Source organism: Sinocyclocheilus grahami, unplaced genomic scaffold (assembly GCF_001515645.1).
Source record: "Sinocyclocheilus grahami isolate Dianchi unplaced genomic scaffold, SAMN03320097.WGS_v1.1 scaffold193.1, whole genome shotgun sequence".
NCBI classification, from domain to species: domain Eukaryota; kingdom Metazoa; phylum Chordata; class Actinopteri; order Cypriniformes; family Cyprinidae; genus Sinocyclocheilus; species Sinocyclocheilus grahami.
In genome coordinates this window covers 1,281,282-1,304,097 of record NW_015505372.1, presented here as the reverse complement: position 1 = coordinate 1,304,097, position 22,816 = coordinate 1,281,282, and the positions used below count along the sequence as shown (strand labels likewise).

Below are 22,816 nucleotides of genomic sequence, written 5' to 3'. Positions count from 1 at the left end.
TCTTTGGATTTGAGACTTTAGTCTTTGCAACTTTACAGATCTTCTTTATGGACCAAGAGCTTGTAACACTCCAAAGAGAAAGGAAAACTTGAAATCGCATTATATGACCCCTTTAATATCCTAATGATTTTTGGCATAAAAGAAAAATCAATAATTTTGACCCATTAATTTTAGAGCAATGGTGTTGAATTGGAATGAATATGTGTGAATGTTGTTCAATGGTTTTTTATTTATTACTACAGATACGTAATGGTCAGCAGGTTGCTTGTCCTCTGAGGAAAGAGAATTTGGGAGGACTGTCTAAAGGAACCATAGTACTGGAGCTGGAAATCATTTTCAATTCTGTGAGTCTTGACTGATAATAACAACAAAGAGATTACACCTTTATTCAATAGTTCAGTATGATCAGCCAAGCAGAATATGAAACGGCCAAGTCACATTTATTCATACAGCACTTTATACAGTTTAGATTGCTTCACGTTCACATACATACTGTATATAAATATCATATATTAAAATCCGTCAGTTATGAACCAATTTGATTTCAGCTATTAAAGCAGCTCTACAGAAGATAATAGTGCCATTATTTAGCTAAAAAATACTGCGCTCAGATACATTTTCAGCACCTGATGTATATTCTTGTATGTACTGTATCCGTAAAATAGTTCATATGCTCAGAGACTGTATATTTAATAGTTTGAATTGTTCAATGCCTTGGCCAGATCAAAGCAAGCATCAGGACCTTCACACCTAGAGAACAGAAGTTTATGGAGGACAATGCCAAGTTTTCTAAGAAGGTATGACGTTCAGAAATATTATAGCATCAGTAGAGTATAGTATAAGTTGGGTAACATCCACACATAAATGTGTCAATGTATGAGCTGCTAACTATCTAACAACCACCAGGTTCTTGCCAGGAATGTTCTTCGCGTGAGGAACCTTTATCGTGCTGTGTGCCATGCCAACCAGTTCATCAAGAGCTGTTTCCAGTGGGAAAGTGTGCAGAGGAGCATCATAGCATTTCTGGTTAGAAATTAATTAATTAATTCAGTCAATTCATGGTTGTTTAATTAGATTTTTGTGGTATTATATGATTTGGAAATAAATCATAAATGCTAGCTTACTTTTTATGGCAGCTTACCTTACAAATAAGAGTCTAATCTAGTGAAACTTTTTTAATAGTTGATCATGTATCTTTATTCACATTCATGAACTGTTAATAGAAGAATTGGGATTATGTAAATACTGTATATGATAAATATGTCACCCTTCATTAGTCTCAGTCTTCATGAAAGCCTGAATCCTGCATGTGTTTTCCTTCAGGTCTTTGTTCTCACTGTGTGGTACTGGGATTTCTACATGATGCCCATGTTCATGGTCCTTCTCATTGTGTGGAACTATCTCCAGATCGCCTCTGAGAGAGTCACCAGAGACCTAGTGGGTGATTTTTATTTTTTTTATACATTTTAGTAACACTTGTGGTGGCTTTCATTGTAGAATATCAACCAGAGTAAGAATTTAGTTTGTTTTGGTAAGCCTTTTTCTGCAAGTGTCTGAGAAAACGAGTGCGTCTGATTTCGCTCCCTTGGGGACGTGGCAAAGGGATCTCATTATAATATCACCGCCCCTTAATCTGTAACCCCCGGTGCATCTACCAACCAAGGAAACATGAAAAAGATTAACCCAGTAACTAATGCCAAGGCGAAAGTTTGAGCAAAACATGCTTACTGTTCTGTCTTTGGCTGCACAGACGAGCACAGAACACTAATTAGAGTCCCAGCCTCAGAGGAGACAACAGAGCAGTGGAACTATTGATTTATTTACTGTATATTGCTGCTGCCACACAGATCTAAAATAATCATGCAATTGATTTCACAGCTGTTTACTTTCACAGACATAATCGACTGTTTTTGTAGTTCATGTGTGTTTTTAACGTAAACTTGTGTGTGAACGAGAACTTAGTTTAGTACTCACATGCTTTAAGGTAAACTTGTGTGTGAACGAGAACTTAGTTTAGTACTCACATGCTGTGACAGCCGCTTTCTGTCCGTGTGCTTCGAATGTGTGCACTCAGAAAACCGTATATCAGAAGTTTAAACTCATATGGTTTAAAACGCATGATTTCAGAGCGACAAACATGATAATCTGAACCAAAACAGATGTTTTTAGCATGTATGAGCTGTAATGGCGCAGCTCTATTCTGGAAAAGGGGGCGGGGAGAAGCAGCTCATTTGCATTTAATGAGAAAGGCACAAAAAACAGCGTGTTTCTGCTTTCACTCAAAATAGGCATTTTCAAAATGATATAATAAATTATCTGTGGGGTATTTTGAGCTGAAATTTCACCGACACATTCTGGGGACACCAGAGACTTATATTACATATTGTAAAAAGGGGCATAATATGTCTCCTTTAAATTAAATGTTCCCTCCTAGTCCTTAGCCATCTTCAAGAATCGGCTAAAAACACATCTCTTCCAAATTTATTTGACTCTCTAACTCTAGCACTTTCTATTCTTAAAAAAAAAACCACCTTGTTCCTTTTAGACTTGCACTCTATTCATTTGCTGCTTGTTTTCTTTAAAAAAAATACAAAAAAATAGCTTTCTAATCTTTTTGTATTCTATCTGTTTTCTTTTTATTTATTATACTATTAACAAAAGCAAAAAAGGCCTCTTACACTAGCTTGCGCTATTCTTTTTCTATTCTATCTGTTTTCTTTTTATTTATTATATAATAAAAAAAAAACCTTGCTACGTGTACTGAGTTAAGCTAACTGAGACTTGTTATTGCACTTGTATATCATTGCTCTTTTGTTGATTTTGATTGCTTCCATTGTCGTCATTTGTAAGTCGCTTTGGATAAAAGCGTCTGCTAAATGACTAAATGTAAATATTAACAGTATTACTGTTAGTTATGTTTTAAATGCTGCACATCAATGTAAGTCAAGAGTAGAACTTCTTAATTATATAATTTAAAGACAGAAATGATCTACTAAACAAAGTTTGGACTATGTTTAACTGCAAAAGTTTCAATGTTTCAAACAAACCCTCAGCAGAACATTTGAGGAATATCAACACACTGCTCCCATTTCTGTTAAATGAATTCTGGACCACGTTGTGCATAAATAAGTTGCAAGCTCTAGGCTGCAGGGTACACGGCTGGCTGACTAACCCTTAAGGCAGAGGGTGGTTACCATGCCAACAGGGGCCTCGGCATAGTCAAAGCCAAGGTCACAGCGCCTGAAGGAATGGTAGATTAAATTGTGCAGTGGTCAGCGCTTTAATTCAATGAATCTGTGTGGAATGGATGGGCGTATGTGTGTGATGAGGGATAAAACTTAAGGTTATGGGGGCACACAGCGGGACTCTCGAACATTGGACAGATACATATTTTGCCCATTGACTCTTTGGCCCCAAATCCCGTGCCAACATCATGACCAGCTCGTGCTCTCAGACAAACTGCCCGTAATTAAAAAAAGCCTCATGGCTTATTAAAACGATACAGCCTGAAAAGGCATTACACATGACGGGATGTTGTATTATTCAGCTATTGTATAACAAAATAAAGTACTATTAGCGCTAATGTGGTTAAAGTAACAAAATAAGATAGAGCACAGAAGAAATATCGGCATTTTGGGTTTATTATGGCTCGGGAGAAACATTACAGCTACCGTATTTAATGAGATTTGTGCGTTTACTAAGCTGTTTTTCCATTCTGACTGTTTTAGAGACTTGCGAGCACTTTGGGGGCTCGTCATAAACCACAATGTCATAACTGCTAGTTTTATTACTCCTTTTGTTAAAAAAAAGCAAAGATATTTACCTCGTTAAATCCAACAGGAGGCATTTGCTTTGATAAGTAAAACTCTCATTTGCCACCGGGCCTTTTGAGGGACTTCAATGAGAATCCGAATGTACGCTGCTCGTCTTTTTGACTCCCCGTTCGCACTGATGCAATCGCGGGCCAAATTGCTTCATTTGAAACGGGTTTAATCTTTCCTCTCGCATTACCATCAGATTCGCCTGATAACTTTAGGTCATTGTCGATTTGGACACGGCCCCCGTAAATTAGGTCATACCTTGTTTGCTACACGTCTCTTTGTCTGGCTGACAAATTGATTTATTTCCTTTTGTAGCTGACGTGGGCTGCCAGATGGCTTATAAGGAAATAAGCTTATTCTCGTAACCAGAGCGGAATGGTTGAGGCACGTGTATTAGATTGGGGCCCGGACCCTGGGTGAGGCCCTTGAATGAATGCATTAGGACTGAATGAAACGTTGATGGAGATGGAGGATGAGTTGACTGACAGCCTTGGCCCAGTCGTGCCGCCTCTCTGGTGAAGTACCAGCACTGTCAAGTGGAAAATAGAACACACACTCGAGAGCGTCTGCTTTTAAACAGCACCGCTGGAACACAGGGAGTTTCAGCAGTGCAGGGGCTGTGCAGAAATGTGTGCTTGAGTGGTTTTTACAGACTCTATCGCACCTCTCATCTGAAAACATTGTATATAATAGGGCTTCGGCTTGGAGGTGCATGTCATCCTGGAGAACAGGTTCAAAATACAACTCATCTTCAGTCTTTTTGCTGCTCATATTTCGGTTACAGATCGCTTACGTGAGTGATTTTTGAGATAACATTCTGTGCAGCAATCTTCAAAGCTGTAGTTCACATACTGACATAGCCTGTATAGATTATGTAAATGACTTACTGGAAAACTTCTGATTTGTCAGTACAGCATTCTGTGGTCAAGTAGTTCTGTGTAATGACCTCTAAACCATATACCTGACCAACTGCTTTCCTGCATATCTGTGCTAGTTTTGTGTCTCTGCAGCCTCTTTCTTTTCATATAGAGTATAGAGTTGAAAATATAAATTTTCATGTCCATTAATGCCAAAAAATTAAATAGATTAAATATATAAATCTCCACCATTCAAAAGTTTCAGCGAGATTTGTGTGTATGTGTGTGTGTATATATATATATGTATATACATACATACATACATTAGGGCTGCACGATTAATCGAATGCAATTGTCATGCGCATTTTATTAAAAAAGCCGGTTCTGTAATCAGCAAGAAATCATCATCACATGCTTTCAGATGGAGCAGAGTTTACTACACATAGCCATAGTTCACTGACAAGTTACTTGCAATTCTGAAATCGAAGAAATCGTTTGCAATAATGACAGTTGTTTGCATAGCTTCTCAGTGAACTACGGCTCTGTGAAGTAAATGCTGCTCCATCTGAAAGCATGTGAAAATACCACAATTAATAACATATTTTTACTCCAAACTCACTTCATAACATCAGTCGAGTGTTTGAAATAAATCCTTCTGTGAGATGATGTGGCTTCTTACACAGAATAAGGCATGCAACATATTTCATAGTATTTAAGCAGTGATAAAGGCATTGCATTATAAATATACTTTATTTTAGTGAAAATTATAATAATAAGAACTCAGATAAACCGTATATTGCCATAGTCATGTGTTTATTACTCACGTTGAATCAATGAAAGCAGTTGAATCTTCTGTTTATTCAGTTGCAGCGATAGGCATTTTCTGGGTTTCTTCTGCGAGGCGTATTTGGAGTTTCACTATTACTAAATAGTAATTTTTAAATTTTTTTTAAAATTACTAAATTACTATATATATATATGGGACAAAACATGGCCTACACACAAAAGCCCTCTTTATGTTAAAAATGAGGAAATGAATCAAAATACTTAGTTGCATCTGAAGGAAATCTGTATACCCAGGCCAATCATTGTTTTTTTTTTGTTTTTTGTTTACAATTTCTTCAGCATTATTTTAAATACGTGCTCCATACTTGGAAATAATTTAACCTCAGCATGAAGTTTGTCAGCATGAAGTCACAATATAAAACTGCCAAACAAAGTGTTGATATATTTTCTTTCATATTTTCTATGATTTATTTTGTACAAACAGTGTTGAAGTCTCCACGGTCACAGCTTCAACATGTCAACTCCGTCATCCCTGTGTAAAAGTTTCTGTAATTAGTTGTGGGATAAATCTTGTCAGTTTTGTTATGTTTATTAACGCATATACAACTGAGGTATAAAACAAAATTGATCCACTGTACAAAACCTGGTTAATGTGCAAAAATATTCAATTTTGTCAACTCAACTCGTCAGATTTTATGTCTGGCGGATTTTACTTGTCAGATGAAGTTGACAAAAACTCACAAAACTCTTTAATCAGTCATATATTTTTTACATATGGGGAATTACTCTAATGTTGTTTCATAATTTAATTTACATATATATTTAGCCTGATTTACACGCCTTATTATCATTTTATTATTATTATTACATTTATTTTTATAACCTGTCACTCATGGGATCACAGATACAGACACAGACACAAATAACATTTTGTAACTGATGGGTTTTAAAGACAGGTTACAGATCCTTTGGATTCATATTAGGAACATTTGTGTTGCAGCTACAGGACAGTACATAATCATGTTTACCATTACACTGAACCTGACATAATCTTCTTGTATTTTAAAAGCTAATTGAGACTCGGATTGAGACATTCACTTGAAGGATTGTTGTATTAAATTAAATACGTAAAAAAAATAGTTTGTTGTCTTGTCAATCAGTTGTTGTAACCTCTGCTGGACCTTTGTCAACACCATCCATTTTTTTGTCAACTATGTCAGTTTTTAACACTGTCAGATGCAGGTTTTTGAACTGAGCTACATGCTAATATGTCTGATTTACCAAATAACATTTTGTTATATACGTTTAATATTAAAAAGGAGGGTAGAAAATTAAGAAATTTAGGAATTGAATTGTTCATAATAGTGTGAAAACAGGAATAAAATGTAGAGAATGTATTTAATCACTTCAGCTCCTTTACTGAACACCATTATTACATAATTTAAGACTTTACACTGTTATTAAATAGATTGAAAGTGACAGTAAAAGATTTGTTGCAAAAATGTCAATTTTAAATAGATTTGGTTCTTTTAAACTTTCTATTCATCATAAAATCCTGAAAAAAGTGCCATGGTTTACACAATTTTAAGCAGCACTTTTTTCCTGTTTTCACCATTGAAAATAAAAATAAATGTTTCTTGAGTACCAATCAGCATATTAGAATGATTGCTGAAGATGATCATGTGACACTGAGGACTGGAGTAATGGCTGCTGAAAATTCAGATTTGCAATTACAGGTATAAATTATATTTTAAAGTACAAAAAAATAATAATATTTCACATATTGCTACATTTTTGATTAAATCAATAGGCAAGCATAAGATACATTGCAAAAACATAAAAAAATATATATACTTACCGACCCCAAACTTTTGAATGGCAGTATATATATAAACAACACATAAATATATATATAGTGTGCTATATTTACAGAATGATGCTTTACATAGATATTTTGATTTATTGCTTTTGACCCTACTTCCATATTCTGTGTTGCTGACACACAAGAAAATATCTGAAGACAATCGAGGCTCCTCTACAGAATCCTCCAAAATGAGGTCAAAGTGTTACCAGAGCAGCATTTTGTTATTAGGACATTTCTCTTGGAATACTGGGTTGGCATGTGAGCAGCTTATACACTCGGGAGAAAAGTATCTTAGATTCTGAACTGACTTACAAGTTTAAAGAAGGTTTTTTTTTTCTTTTCTTTTCTTGAGATTGCAGGTTGGCAGGTGCTCTGTGTTTGGTGTCGTGCAGATGAAGGTGAACAATTCAGGCACTTCATTATAGTGTCTTGGGGTCTGATTGTTTCAAAGGTCAGGTAAAGAGGGAAGCCTCGCAGGGTTGGTTGATCTCTCGCTTTCTTCTTTTCTGATCTGAGGTGTTGCCATGGAAAAATCTTCTTCCAGACACTCCTGGGCAAAGGTCAGACCTGAATCACTGACTGTTATCATACCTGAGATGAGCTCTTAAAAACACACCTGCAGAGACAGAGCGTGATGTGCCGCTGTATTTCAAATTAGAATTCCACATTCACACCTGGCAAAATTATAAACCCACACCATGAGTCTGATTCTGCCATAAGACATCTTAGTTTCTATTAAAAACATCCAATTTTGAATACTGTTTCCATTACTTTTACTTTTTTTAATGGTGGAAATATAGACAAAGATTTCATCTTAGTTTCTGTTAAAAATATCATGTTATGAATATAAATTTTTAGTATTAAAATGAATGAATAATTATAACATGATATAATAATTTAACATGCGCTAAATTTGTCAAAATTAAAAAAAAACATTTTCAAACAATATTAAAAAGAAGAAATCACATTAAAATATATTCTCTTTTAAAGATACATTTTTATCTTTAAAAATAGTATGAGATTTAGCTGCAATACGTCTATATATATATATACATTTATTCTCGTCAATGTATTGTTTTTTTCCATGATAAAATATATTAAATATTTAGAAGATGGTTTTTAAGGGAAATTAATTTGTTTTAATGGATGATAATATATGGATAAAGAAAACCCTTTTTGATTATTCTGCAAGATGCGAGATATTAGCATTATTATTTTATTGCATATTGCATTATGTCATCTTAATGGTAATGTTCTTGACTCTTTTTCAGGCCATGAATATTCAGATATTCAAGAAGAACTTCAGGTTGTTCTTCTGTGTTTTCCTCACTATGATCCTCAGTGTGACCTTCTGTTCCTCATACACTCCTTATAATTTTTTCTTCTCCTGGCTCTTGTTTAAAAATTGTTAAATAGCCTGACTGATGTGATTTTGCCCTTGGCACATGCGTTCGCCCCGCTCTGAGACGTGCCGGTTACTGCAGTGCAGAGGACCTGCCATCAGTTACGCACAACTTTAAACCCGTTTCCCAGGCAACCAACATGCCTGCAAATCGACGGCAACTTCCCTCGACACGTCCCTTTGTTAGTGGAGTCACGATTGTAGAGAGAAGGGGCAGAGGAGGAAAAAACAAAACAAATGAAACATTAACACGGGATGCGATTCATTGGTGAGGACTCAAACTCGACAGATGTATTGGTGACAGATGAGTCATCAGAGAGTGTTACAACTGAACCTCTGTTATACAGTACACTCAAACCCCGACTGTAACAGCGACTTTTGACAGAGAATCACAGCACTGGATCTTTGTGAGACATTTGTAGGAGCTTCAAAAGAGTAATTGACTCAAAAATGAAATGCTGTCTTTATTTACCCCTTTAGTTGTTCTGTATGCTGTTTTGTCGTAGAACACAAAAGGAGAAATCAAAGTAGGCCTATCTTCACTCATTTTAGCTCTTAAAAAAGAACACCGAGGGTTTTTAAGGGAAATTAATTTGTTTTAATGGATGATAATATATGGATAAAGAAAACCCTTTTTGATTATTCTGCAAGATGCGAGATATTAGCATTATTATTTTATTGCATATCGCATTATGTCATCTTAATGGTAATGTTCTTGACTCTTTTTCAGGCCATGAATATTCAGATATTCAAGAAGAACTTCAGGTTGTTCTTCTGTGTTTTCCTCACTATGATCCTCAGTGTGACCTTCTGTTCCTCATACACTCCTTATAATTTTTTCTTCTCCTGGTTCTTGTTTCAAAATTGTTAAATAGCCTGACTGATGTGATTTTGCCCTTGGCACATGCGTTCGCCCCGCTCTGAGACGTGCCGGTTACTGCAGTGCAGAGGACCTGCCGTCAGTTACGCACAACTTTAAACCCGTTTCCCAGGCAACCAACATGCCTGCAAATCGACGGCAACTTCCCTCGACAAGTCCCTTTGTTAGTGGAGTCACGATTGTAGAGAGAAGGGGCAGAGGAGGAAAAAACAAAACAAATGAAACATTAACACGGGATGCGATTCATTGGTGAGGACTCAAACTCGACAGATGTATTGGTGACAGATGAGTCATCAGAGAGTGTTACAACTGAACCTCTGTTATACAGTACACTCAAACCCCGACTGTAACAGCGACTTTTGACAGAGAATCACAGCACTGGATCTTTGTGAGACATTTGTAGGAGCTTCAAAAGAGTAATTGACTCAAAAATGAAATGCTGTCTTTATTTACCCCTTTAGTTGTTCTGTATGCTGTTTTGTCGTAGAACACAAAAGGAGAAATCAAAGTAGGCCTATCTTCACTCATTTTAGCTCTTAAAAAAGAACACCGAAGCACCATCAGCGTAGTCCATATGTCGTGTGAGCTGTTTTTCAAGTCTACTGAAGTCATAAACTAGATTTGTGTGGTGAACGAAACAACATTTACATTTTTGTTCACTGATAACCTTCCTTTCATTACCTCATTCAGTCATTGAGTTGCAATCGACAACCGAATCAGTCTCATTCACAACCGAATGATTCTTTTCAGTGTGTTCGTTTCAGTTAACCAGGGCTGACCACATTCAGACCAATCTGACTCACTATGTTTACATTCATTTTATTTCAGGAATTTGCATTTGTTCTGTATTTATATTATGTCACGTAAATGCCTTAGTCTGACTGAATCTATCTAGCCCGATTTCAGACAAACAGCTTGGACAGACAAAAAGAGATTGTAGCTCAACTATTCAGAAAACTGCTGTAGCTTGATTTATAATTGCACATGTGAGCTAAAACTAAAATGGGGTCTGCAGCATTTTTTTTTTTAAGTATCCGTTTTTGAGGGTCAAAAATGCCAGATTAGTGTAAACGACAGGCATAACCATAGCAAAAGTTATGCGTTTTAAAACGAAAATGCACTAGTGTAAACGTAGCCTTAGTCACCATGAAATCAAAATCGACTGTTCTCTCTTTTTTTTTTTTTTTATAGAATACTGCAGTCTTAATTGTAAATGAATTATGTGCACATCATTTTTATTTGTTGTGTAATGACACGTGCATTCATGCGTTAATCACTCTCTTCCAGGAACCTGTCAATCACATGAGATTGATTGATTCAGTAAATTCAATCAATTCCGGATTGACAAAATCAAGTGCTGTCCTACTTTTTTATTTTTATTATTATAATGTTTTTATTAACCTCATTTGATAAGCTTTTTCTCTTGGATATATATGCGTCACAGTCGGGAAGAAAAGACGGTCACGATTTCCAAATCATGCCAACTTTAATGGTCTTCGCTTGAAGATCATCAGCAAACAATGACTTAATTTTCCTCATAAGTTATAATAATATAAACTTACATTTATTATATTATGTACTGTGAATATTGCTCTTGATAAATTGTTTGCTCTTCTAATTTTTAACTCTGTTTGGATATGTGTCTGCTAAATGTCGAAATATACTTGAATTTTTTTATTTATTTAATCTTGGTGTATAGGATGCAAGTTATGGATTTGTATGATGTTTTTATTTTGCCACTTTGGAATTTGACAAGCATTATGGACTTAAATGAAAATCAAACCCATGAAGATTCTTTAAAATTCTCCTTTCATAATTAAAAAAATAATTTAAAAAAAGTTAATAATGACAGAATTTTCATTTTCAGCTGAATTATTCTAAATAATTCCTTTGTTTCTTAAAATAACGGCACACAGACACTTGCTTTTCCCCTCTTTGCATTGGTGTGGCCTGAGAGGGTGCAAGCTTTGCCCTGCTGCTGTAGTGTTGCTTTGTGCAGTAAGCGCTGACTCACTGTTTGCTTGTTCAGTGGGAGGTTTTTGGTTCTGTGTGGGGGAAGGCCAGAGATCGGGTCTCCAAGGGGGGAGGTGGATGATGTGGTCTTACGCAATCAAACACCGCCTCTCACTCCTCACCAGCTTTAGTGAATATTATCAACATCATCCACAGATAGCCGTGGGGCAAGTGTTGATTCCAGGCTTATGCTATCTGGGTGGATTTGTACAAATACAATATTAATATCTAATACCAACAGTGTCTCCTTCAGCTGTACTCTAGCATGTCAAAGTTTTACAGTCCATGTTCCAGAAGTTCAGAAACTCACAAATCACAAGTAGATGGGTCACAGATGAACGTGAATCTGGCAACATTTTATTATGTTGCTTGTTGTACATATCGTGGCTGTTCGGGAATTAAATGAGTGGAGCTAAAAAGTGAATGCTCTATGTTTGAATATAACGTACCACATACATTAAACCTTACCCTAAATCTAACAGATAGTGTTGACCTTGTATTGCAAGTTGCCGGGTGAGCTACCGAGCAAGTTTACTCTGTCAGAAAAGACATTCATATTGAGCTGGTTATGTGATGTAACCATAACATTTTATTATTTTACAAACCATGCACTATGGTAAAAGGACATGGCATTAAATAAAATTATAATACTACCACTACTATGGTAAAAACGTTTTGAGATCCATAACATAGTATTGTGCAAGGAATTGCTTGAAAAGAAGTCTTTATTCATCTATAATCTGCCCCTTTAATTGTAATGTGTGTGTGAAAAGGAATAAAAGTTTTGGAAGTTTTCCCGGAGTTTTGCAAAAATGTAGGCAGAGGCACATTTTTCCAATGAGCCTGGGTTGGTAATATGGCTTCAGCTTCCTCTCACCTGGAGAGCACAGCTTGCTTTACATGAATCCTCCTAATGTGATCCTAAATTAAGATCTTGCGTTCCAATCAGTAAGCTGTACGCTCTGGAGGAATTCCTCATGCACATTACCGGATTTGGCCTGGTTTTCGGATGGTTAATTATATAATTTTAATTGTGCAATCTGCTTTTTCCACTTTCTTTGTCTTTCCCCTTTCTGTCTCTCATTTCCGGAGTCATTCAGTGGCATACTGCTCAAGGATATGCAGTGATGCAAGACTAGGGAAATCTATGTTCCCAGACTAAGGTCGACTTGAAGACGCAAGGCGCCTGGATGATAAGGGGAAGGCTTCTGACAGCCCCTGGTGTGGACTTCATGCCGGCATTACGGTTCGGAGTGAATATTTCTGTGGTGCCAGGAGGCGCCGAAGGTCACTGTTTCCACAAAGGCACTGATGATGCCACCACTGGTTTGAAACAGAAGGAAATGAACTCCAGCCAGTGGGGAGACTCGACTCTGATTTGCCTCCTGCTGAAGCATTACACCCTCCAGGGTGATGTGCTCTGCCTTTATATAACCCTGGCCCTTAGACGGTCGCACTCGAACAAAATCGATTGACTCTCACAAGGGGATATGGGACAGAAAGGGCTCTTTCTTTGGTTCATGTGAGAACTGCGTCGCTTGTTTAAAAGAGATTGCAAAATCATGACTCGTTTTAATCCGAAGGCAGGGAGGGAATATTTAACTGCTTCCTGCTTGCTTCTTTGTATGACTCTAGTGTATTTGGCTCCTTTTCAAAATCTCTCTCTTTTTCACCCACTGCAAATTTCATTTCTTTCAGGGCTAAAGCTGGTCCATTTTCCCATTAAGTTTCCTCTTTGTACGCTCAATTGTCAGCTCGTTCAACTTCTTACCTACCTGCGCACTGTGAAATGCATTGCCCCAAGAAATGCAGATTAATTTACAATGAGATTTGTATTTTAAACCATGACAATGAAGGCATTAGCCTTTTAGCTGGGTACTATTATATAAGCCTATGGCATACTAAACTTACTCATTCACTGGTTTATGCTATTTAAGAGTGAAAATGCCATGCACGTGTGCAAATGAATATGCATATGTCTATATTCATTGTATCTGAGGGAATAATGAGCATCAGAATGAGAGCAGACGAGTGAGTTAGCATGTGTTTTGACCTACTCTCTCCTTATGAAATTGCAACAGGATGCAACCGTTTACTGAGCTGCTTTCATCAGTGTAAATTTACTTATCTCTGAGAGCCTGGTCTCATTTCACATGCATTTTGTCGCTGAATCAAAATGGATGCCTGGAGCTAAATGTAAAACCACACTGGTTCCGTTCCCACACATTTCATTTCAGTAAGCGCTTATAAGTGGATTAGCTCAACATATACATACCCAACCCCCAAGATGCAAAATTTAGTATTTCACACTGTCTTACCAGAAGACACACCAAGTACCGTAAGTTAATGCTAAAAAGATTATTTACAAATGACTTGTTTTTTCATCTTTCATTTTAAACCTCGAGGTCAGTGATTGACAGAGAATTTGTCTTTTACAGCATTTTCTAATTGTCATTTGTTGCATCGTAAGCTACACTTTTTAGCTTTAGGCTATACATTTTGAAAAGGGGCATTATGTTGATGTGTTTTACTATGTGTACCAGACGGTATGCAGAATGCTAGCTAATTGCTTACTGTAGTCTGTGCAGTACACTGCCTACATCTTTTAAATTGAATGACAAACAGTATAAAACATCTAAGGGATAATGTACAACCAGTCCTGATGTGTATCAGAGGGGTCTTGCAACACCCTGAAGGGGTTTATTTTGAAAATAATTGCTGGCTAACTGTACATTACCTCAATTACACAGCTACTTACCAAATAAATAAATAAATAGACATTAAATATTGATTTGAGCTGAGTTATTTTACTACGTGAGAAGAAAGAGTCCAGAGAGCAGTACAAGAGACATGAAACTAGCACAGTTTGTGTATAATTTGTGAGTGCCAGTCAGTTCAGCATTTATTGCATTATGATTGTTATTTGGGAAGCTAAATGAAACCCTTACAAAAATACAGTTAGATGATTAAAAATGTCGAAACTCTCATATTGTTTCGGAATCAAACCTTTTTGTTATTGCAGGAGCAAACAAACTTAAACGTTGGCAGTGACATTCACTAAGTCTAAGCGATGGGGAAAATTGTTTGGCTGGGCAAGATGTTATTTTACATAACCTCTGAAAAGCTCTTAAATCATAAATATTCACCATGACTGACTTTTTCCTCAATCACCGTCCTTCTCTTAAGATTTTACCCCATTGCAGAAGGGATTCAGAAATGCTGGGTTCAATTAAGCACACTCTTTTTGTGCCTCTCTTCTTCCTCCCCTGAGATCCGGAGACACCATCTCAAAAGTCTGTTAGAGTCCTGCATTTGTGATGGAAATCAGATTTCCCACCAAGAAAACTAGTTTGCAGATGTTTACTATTTAAATGCTAATTTGTGGGTCTACAAAATGCTGACAGTCTGTGGAGAAGTCTGAGTTGTTTTGGGTTTATGGCTGATCTGCTGTCAGTTTAAAATTACACAGGAATGATAATTTAGTTTTCCCCTCAATTATATTGTCAGGTGAAGTGTGTCAAAATGTGTGTTTGACCCCAAACACTCCTCCCATCTTCCATTGGTTAGTCAAAAATATACTTCCATCCAAAACTCACGCTAAAAAGGATTAATAATTTACTTTTGTGGTTGATAAAATATTTGCTTGCTTAAATGAATATGACTGAATCTAAAACATATTGAAAATGCTTAAAGGAATAGTGCATGCAAAAATGAAAAATTTCTGAAAATTTACTCGCCCTCAGGCCATTTGAGATGTATATTTGTTTGTTTATACATCAGAACAGATTTGGAGAAATGTACATTACATCACTTGCTCACCACTGGATCCTCTGCAGTGAATGGGTGCCGTCAGAATGAGAGTCCAAACAGCTGATAAAAGTATCACAATATAATCCACAAGTAATCCACACGACTCCAGTCCATCAATGAATGTCTTGTGAAGTGAAAAGCTGTGTGTTTGTAAGAAACACATCCATAATGAAGATGTTTTTTAAAATTCAAACCATTGCTTCCAGCTAAAATATGAGTCATCTATCCATAATAGTGCTTTCTCCTTTGAAATAGCACTGTTAACAAGCGAAAAGTCCAAAACTGTTTTTTTCCCCCCACTGGTGTGTTATTGTGGGTTATGGACTGGTATTTTTGCCAGAAACAACAGTTTAAAGTTAAAACGCCTGAATGATAGATGGAAGCCATGGACTGCGGAGGATTGGTGAGCAAGTAATGTAATGCTACATTTCTTAAAATCTGTTCCTAAGAAGAAACAAACTCATCTACATATTGAATGACCTAGAATGAGTGAGTACATTTTCATGTCTGGGTGAACGATTTCTTTGTGTTGTTTTCTTAATCTTCAGATGTTTTATAATTGAACCGAGGCAGCCTGTTCAAGAGTCTCTGTTTTAATGTCTTGTGAAGTGAAAAGCTGTGTGTTTGTAAGAAACACATCCATAATGAAGATGTTTTTTTAAATTCAAACCATTGCTTCCAGCTAAAATATGAGTCATCTATCCATAATAGTGCTTTCTCCTTTGAAATAGCACTGTTAACAAGCGAAAAGTCCAAAACTGTTTTTTCCCCCCACTGGTGTGTTATTGTGGGTTATGGACTGGTATTTTTGCCAGAAACAACAGTTTAAAGTTAAAACGCCTGAATGATAGATGGAAGCCATGGACTGCGGAGGATTGGTGAGCAAGTAATGTAATGCTAAATTTCTTAAAATCTGTTCCTAAGAAGAAACAAACTCATCTACATATTGAATGACCTAGAATGAGTGAGTACATTTTCATGTCTGGGTGAACGATTTCTTTGTGTTGTTTTCTTAATCTTCAGATGTTTTATAATTGAACCGAGGCAGCCTGTTCAAGAGTCTCTGTTTTGAATGGTCTGGATTGTCTTGCCAAGCTGAAAGAAACTCACATGTATATCCAATTAAAGAACAGAAGGATTTTATTGTTTGTCCTGTTTTCTCAGTGAAGGAAGAGGAATGCATCCACAAACCCCCATGGTTGATCAGGGAATAATGTTGGAGCCGATTGTTTGTGGCAGGTTTTATTGAAGCTGGTTATTGGATGTGTTTTATTGATGGCTCTGTTCAGGGAATCCCAGATAATGAATGATTTATGCACACTTACATAATTCAGTTCTTCACACATGCTGAAACTTCACATCACATGCAGCGTCTGCATATACTCAGTGTGAAAAGTGTTTCTGCTTCAGCTATGGTCGAACTCCTTTATGTATCAAAAGCTGATGATAAAGGATGCCACATGCCACAGAAACTGAATCAAACCGGCCCTGAATTCCATTTTCTTCTGGCTTTCATTATGTGTTCTGTCCTCTCTATCTCTCTCAATGCTGGAGTTGAAGGAATGGTTCAGCCAAAAATGAAAATTCTGTCATCATTTATCGTGTTGTTCCAAACCCGTATGACTTGACGGCAAACAAATATCTAGCATGCCAAATATCTGGACCGGTCGGCCGATGTACGAGTGTCATGACGAGCTACAGCCAATGAGAGAGCACGGCATGGGTTGAGGTCACCGGAAGAAAAACAACAGCAGCAACATGGCTTAAAGAAAAGTTTGGAGCAAAATTTTTCATCGCGCAAACAGCTTGCAGCGCTAATTTCTTCCCGACATCCATTTTCAAATAAACAATTCCTGTTCCACGTGTTGTTTCGCGTCATTCCTGTTCCAATTCTCGCGTGTGTTACGTGACAAAACGTGGTTTGTAGAGTCGTTGGGTGACAGAGTTGTTGTCAGCTCGTGTAGTGTGTGACCCCCTGTTGCGGATCATTTACATAGTCACGTAGTGTGAACACCACAACGACATGTAATCTGAACAGCACAGTGATCTGCCGACGTTTAAAGTCGTGTAGTGTGAACTTGGCTTAATAAAGCGTTTGCCAGTTGAAACAGGTCATTGTCACAAAAGCGCAGCAACGGACCAGGGCACAAAAACATAGTTTGCATCATCAAGGTGTAGCTTGAAGGTCTTACCCTTAAAACTAAATTTAAGGGTAAGAACAGGTAGAAATAGCTCTTTAAAAGAACAATTGCACGTTGCCACTTTTTTACAATGGGAGGTAAACGCTTAGCGTAAAATTTTGCATGTCGCATTCATATTCTGGGCTCTTCAGCAGAGTTTGGTCTTCTAATATCACTGTCTTGCGTTAAGCTTTAAGCGTAAAAATATCCGCTTCGATTATGGTGCAGTTGTCTTAGAAGTTTAGTGTGGAATGTGAGAAAAAAAAGTATTTTCCCTGGTTCTTGTTTTAGAACATTAAACCAAGTTAAGACTTTTTTTTACGTGCTTTTCTACTCTTTCACAGTGTCTCGAGCATGCATTCTAAAAACACAGCGGTCAAATCATAAGAAGTTTAAAAGTTTAAAAAAAGAGACCAAGTTTTTCCAAATTTCACTGCTGCGTCTTGAGTTTTTCAAAGCGAAAACACGTTCTTTGTGATTTGTAAATGCCTTTTAGAATGTCCTGCAACGGGGCCCCTCAAATAGGTGGGGCCCCCACGCACTGTGGGGATGTCCCGTACGCCACTGTATGTGTATGTGTATATATATGTGTGTGTATGATTTTTCGCAAAAAATATTAAGCAGCACAACTGTTTTTAACAGTGGAAATAATATGAAATGTTTCTTTAGCACCAAAACAGCATATTAGAACGCTTTCTGAAAGATCATATGACACTGAAGACTGGAGTAGTTATACTATAAATTATACTTAAATATTAACATTTTAAATATATTCAAATAGAAAGCAGTTATTTTAAATAGTTGTTGCTGTATTTATGATCAAATAAATGCAGACGTCTTCCAAAAACTTAAAAAAAAATGTAATTAAATTAAAAATCTTACCAACCCCACACTTTTAAACGTGTGTCTGTGTGTGTGTGTAAATAGCACTTTTATCTGTAGTGTGCATTTATACTACAGAATAATCTGTTTTTGGAGGCTTTTCTCAGCAAATATTGATATGCAGTTATCTTTTTGTTATTATAGTAAATAAATAATCATGCCGTGTAATGAATTAGATTACATTTTGTAATCAGTTGACAGGAAAACATTAAGATTGTATTCATCCTTTTTTTATCAAAAGTGTGAAGAGAGAAAATAATGTCATACAATTAGCATTTTGATTGAAATTGTGGATAGAAATGTTTGAACTTCCTGTGTGCTTCACTAATGCACTGTTTGATTTAACAATATAAACATTTGTAGACTGTTTACATCTATTACCTGTGTCTGACACCCGTAAAATGTATGTCACATCAGTCACCATCTTCCTCTCGGCTTCCCTACGTTGTAGTTATGAATGTCTTCCCTTTTACATCCTGTATTCTCACTGTATATTTCCTCTTGAGGAAGGCTAGCTTTGCCAGGAGACTGGTTATTGCACCATGTTTGATTTGTCTGTCTCTTATCTGAGCGTGGTGATAAGGAAAGGCATCCACCAGAATGCAGGATATATCAGGACAGGCTGAAAGACTGCTTTTCCTCTTTTCCATTCCGTCCTTGGAAACGCTATCCGACGATGTGAATACCAATCGGCTGTGTTAAAAGGAACAGCCAGTGCTGTGCCTGTTTTGTTCAGTTAAATCAGCATACATGTTATTCCTGTGATTTAATTTTTGCAAAGCAGCTCTACACCGCTCTACAGTCTTGCTGGTCATCACCGTTACGCCCCTGCAGCACTTGAGAAAAGTGCAGGAGAAAATCACTGCATGTTCCACCCTCTAAGCAGGCAATTGTGCATTAATGCGTCAGTTTCAGCCTCTGTAAGCGAGCGGGACGGATTGCCCTTCACCTTTTCGTGTCTGTAAATGTCTGAGCATGTAGGATAGTGAAAGAATCTTTATTTATTCAAAGTGCAGCCCAAGGTGTCAGATTAAAGAAGCCATGTGCATGAACTGGAGAATTCTACAAAGGATCATGTGTCATTGATTTAGGACCATTCACAAGTGAGAGAACAATTATCTCGGATTTTATTGACTGTTGAGAAGAAAATGTCATGCATTTTGACTGTGATTGGTTTATATTTTATATTCTCTGTGTCATGTTGTCTTGGGCATTGGAAGCAATATTTCTGGTAGGGCCCTTGTTTTTGTGGAGAGAAAAAACTTTTTGTAATTTCTTTGCTCTGTTGGTCCTGTTGTGATGCTTAATCGAACCTGTATCAGGTGTATGAACTGTACAGCAGGCTATGCAGCCAATAGAAAGCAACTGTCTCTGCTTTCTATTGATTTGTTGATTGGTTATTCAAGTTATTGTCAGACTCGTGTCAAAACGTGTTTTGTGTGTGTGTGTTTCCTCCCCCCACGTGCTACATGTTTATTTTATGCCCATGTTTGGTTCCCTTCCTGTTCCTGTCCTGATTGTGTGTTCATGGTTTCCAGGTGTGTCTTATTATTAGTTATCTGTCTGCCCCTTGTTATCTGCCCTATTTGTGTTCCAGCCCGTTCGATTCTCCCTTGTCCGGAATTGTACGTCAACCCCTCGTCCTACGTATGTTACTTGAAATAAAATAAGCCTTAACTGAAATAAAATTAAATATAAATACTACATCCAATAAATAAAATAAATATTTTATTTCATCTTGTTGCCCAAGCCACATTTTTCTTTAACTTGAATAGGCTACTAAAATAACTAAACCTAAAATAAAAACTATTTAGACTTAAATTACAAAAAAAAAAAAAAAAAAAACTGAAAAGTATGAATAGTGCACTAATGTTTTTAGATGGAATTATTTTATTTTTCACAGAATTAGTTAAAATAATGCAGTCATAGCATGGTGGTGGATTGACCAGTTTGATATAATTTATTTTAGTGTATTTAGTATATACTTAATATAGAGTATATGTATTTTATTTAATTATGCACTATGTATTTGTTCTCTGTCTCTCTCTGTTTGTGTGTCATGTGTGTGTGTGTGTGTGTGTGTGTGTATGTGTATAAAGTATATACTAGCATCTGTTGTAGCCACACTCACATTTTTGTGAACAGAACTAAAACTTGTGGTGCTTAAGAATATGTCTGAAATAAATAAGATGGAGGAAGGTGACGTTATTATTTCTCATCAACATTCTTGGCCTGATCTAGTCAAAGACATCACGTCTTTGTTACATCATAAAATCTAACAATTGTCTTGTGAATCTGTATTGAGGACAAGCAGTAAATCATATTAGTAAATGGTGATCTTTTGATTGAATGCGTGCAAGATCACAGTTTAACATTGCAGTTTATCATGAAAGTGTCATTGTGATGACTGTCACCACGATGGAAGTGAAAAGCACATACTCGTCTTTTGTAAATGGGCAGTTTTGTGTAATTAGGATGGAGAGGTTGGCTCTGGAAAAGTATCAGTGCTAGCACAAAGTGCTTGAAAATTTAGATTGAAAAATGATCCAATTACACAGGGCGTATAGAGTTCATTCGGGAGCATTATGATTACCGAAAGTTCTCACTTTTTGTCAGTTTAGCAACTGTGTAAATGCTGGGTGTCAGCCTGAAGGCATCCCTGTCAAAATCTCTCTCCGGGTTCAACACATCTCAGCCATTAGCTTCTGCACCATACATTCAGCCTGTGACGGCCCACAGATGGCTCCTAATCAGCAGGGAAATTAAAAGCGGTAGATAGAGGCTGGAGAAAAGGTCCATGGCCGCATTGAAGAGACTTTCTGAGGACCCTTGGAATGGTCATTCAGCTAATGTATAGTTTATGTGGAAGATGGTGTCAACGCATTGGCTGTAGGAGTATGTCTTCAATGTCTCAGAGTAAGGGACTCTACATGTGTGCAGTTTGTGCTACTGTAGATGTCTATAGCAGGATTTCTTCCTGCACAATGTAAAAAATCTTGCACTTAAACATTGTCAAGAGCCAGTCCAGGATATTCACCCAAAAACGAAGATTCTGTCATCATTTATAGTAATTTTATATTATGTCTATAAGTACAAGTCTTGTAAAGCCAAGTGATCGCTTTATGGACAACTGAAATTTAATTTGTTAGAACTCAATTATGTTTTTAAAATATTTAGCATATAGAAGGTGCTATTTTTCATTAGTGATAAATTTAATATTTATATTTTGTATGAATAAAACTATTTAAAAAATATTTATTTAAACAATTAGTCTTAACTATGCCAACCATTTGTTTTTTAAAAAAAATAATAGAGTAAAAACAGAAAGCACACGAAGCAGATTAATCTGTTATTTCACACTTCCTGAGATCAGTGTGTACAGTACATCGCCTTGGTAATGAGTCCATCAACGTGTCAGAATCTTGACAACCGTCCATCGCTAGTGACCTTGATGCTGTCGCACAGACTGGACAACTGTTATAAATCAATCAGAGCTGATGTTTTCATCTATTACACCTGTCAGGATGCACATCCAGGCTCACCGCGCATGATAAAGCAGATGTGAGTTATGACACTGCAGTTTAGGAAAGCATAGATCAAGGCGATGACACAGGTGATGCTTGCAAGTATGCTTTGAAGGTAAAAATAAAAGAAAAAGGAAAAGGAAATGTGCTTTGTCACACCAATGTCTTTGCAAGTTTGATATGGTTCTCTCTGGTACACTTAAGTGGATCTTGATTTTATATTCATACATCCAGCCCCATTCCAACCACTAATATTTAAAAGAACTTAAGGCAGAACTTTGCAGATTGAACCATCCTTGGTATATATATATATACAAACCCGATTCCAAAAAAGTTGGGACACTGTACAAATTGTGAGTAAAAAAGGAATGGAATAATTTACAAATCTCATAAACTTATATTTTATTCACAATAGAATATAGATAACATATCAAATGTTGAAAGTGAGACATTTTGAAATGTCATGCCAAATATTGGCTCATTTTCGATTTCATGAGAGCTACACATTCCAAAAAAGTTGGGACAGGTAGCAATAAGAGGCCGGAAAAATTAAATGTACATATAAGGAACAGCTGGAGGACCAATTTGCAACTTATTAGGTAAATTGGCAACATGATTGGGTATAAAAAGAGCCTCTCAGAGTAGCAGTGTCTCTCAGAAGTCAAGATGGGCAGAGGATCACCAATTCCCCCAATTGTATATATCATGTCAAAAAGGTGATGGTGATTCTTCTTGTTTCCACAATCTTGTTACTCTACCTTAAATGCTTTTAAAGTTTCAAATATATTCAAATTAAA

The 22,816-nt window shown here is 36.7% G+C and overlaps 1 protein-coding gene across 1 annotated transcript; it reads left to right on the top strand.

Moving 5' to 3' along the window:
• The first annotated feature begins 239 nt into the window (after positions 1-239).
• LOC107594955 (multiple C2 and transmembrane domain-containing protein 2-like) lies at positions 240-1,570 on the top strand. The gene is made up of 4 exons (XM_016285186.1): positions 240-344; positions 723-797; positions 907-1,026; positions 1,324-1,570. Exons 2-4 carry the CDS (start codon positions 768-770, stop codon positions 1,468-1,470), a joined length of 297 nt encoding a protein of 98 aa, XP_016140672.1. The 5' UTR covers positions 240-344; positions 723-767; the 3' UTR covers positions 1,471-1,570.
• Positions 1,571-22,816: the final 21,246 nt, after the last annotated feature.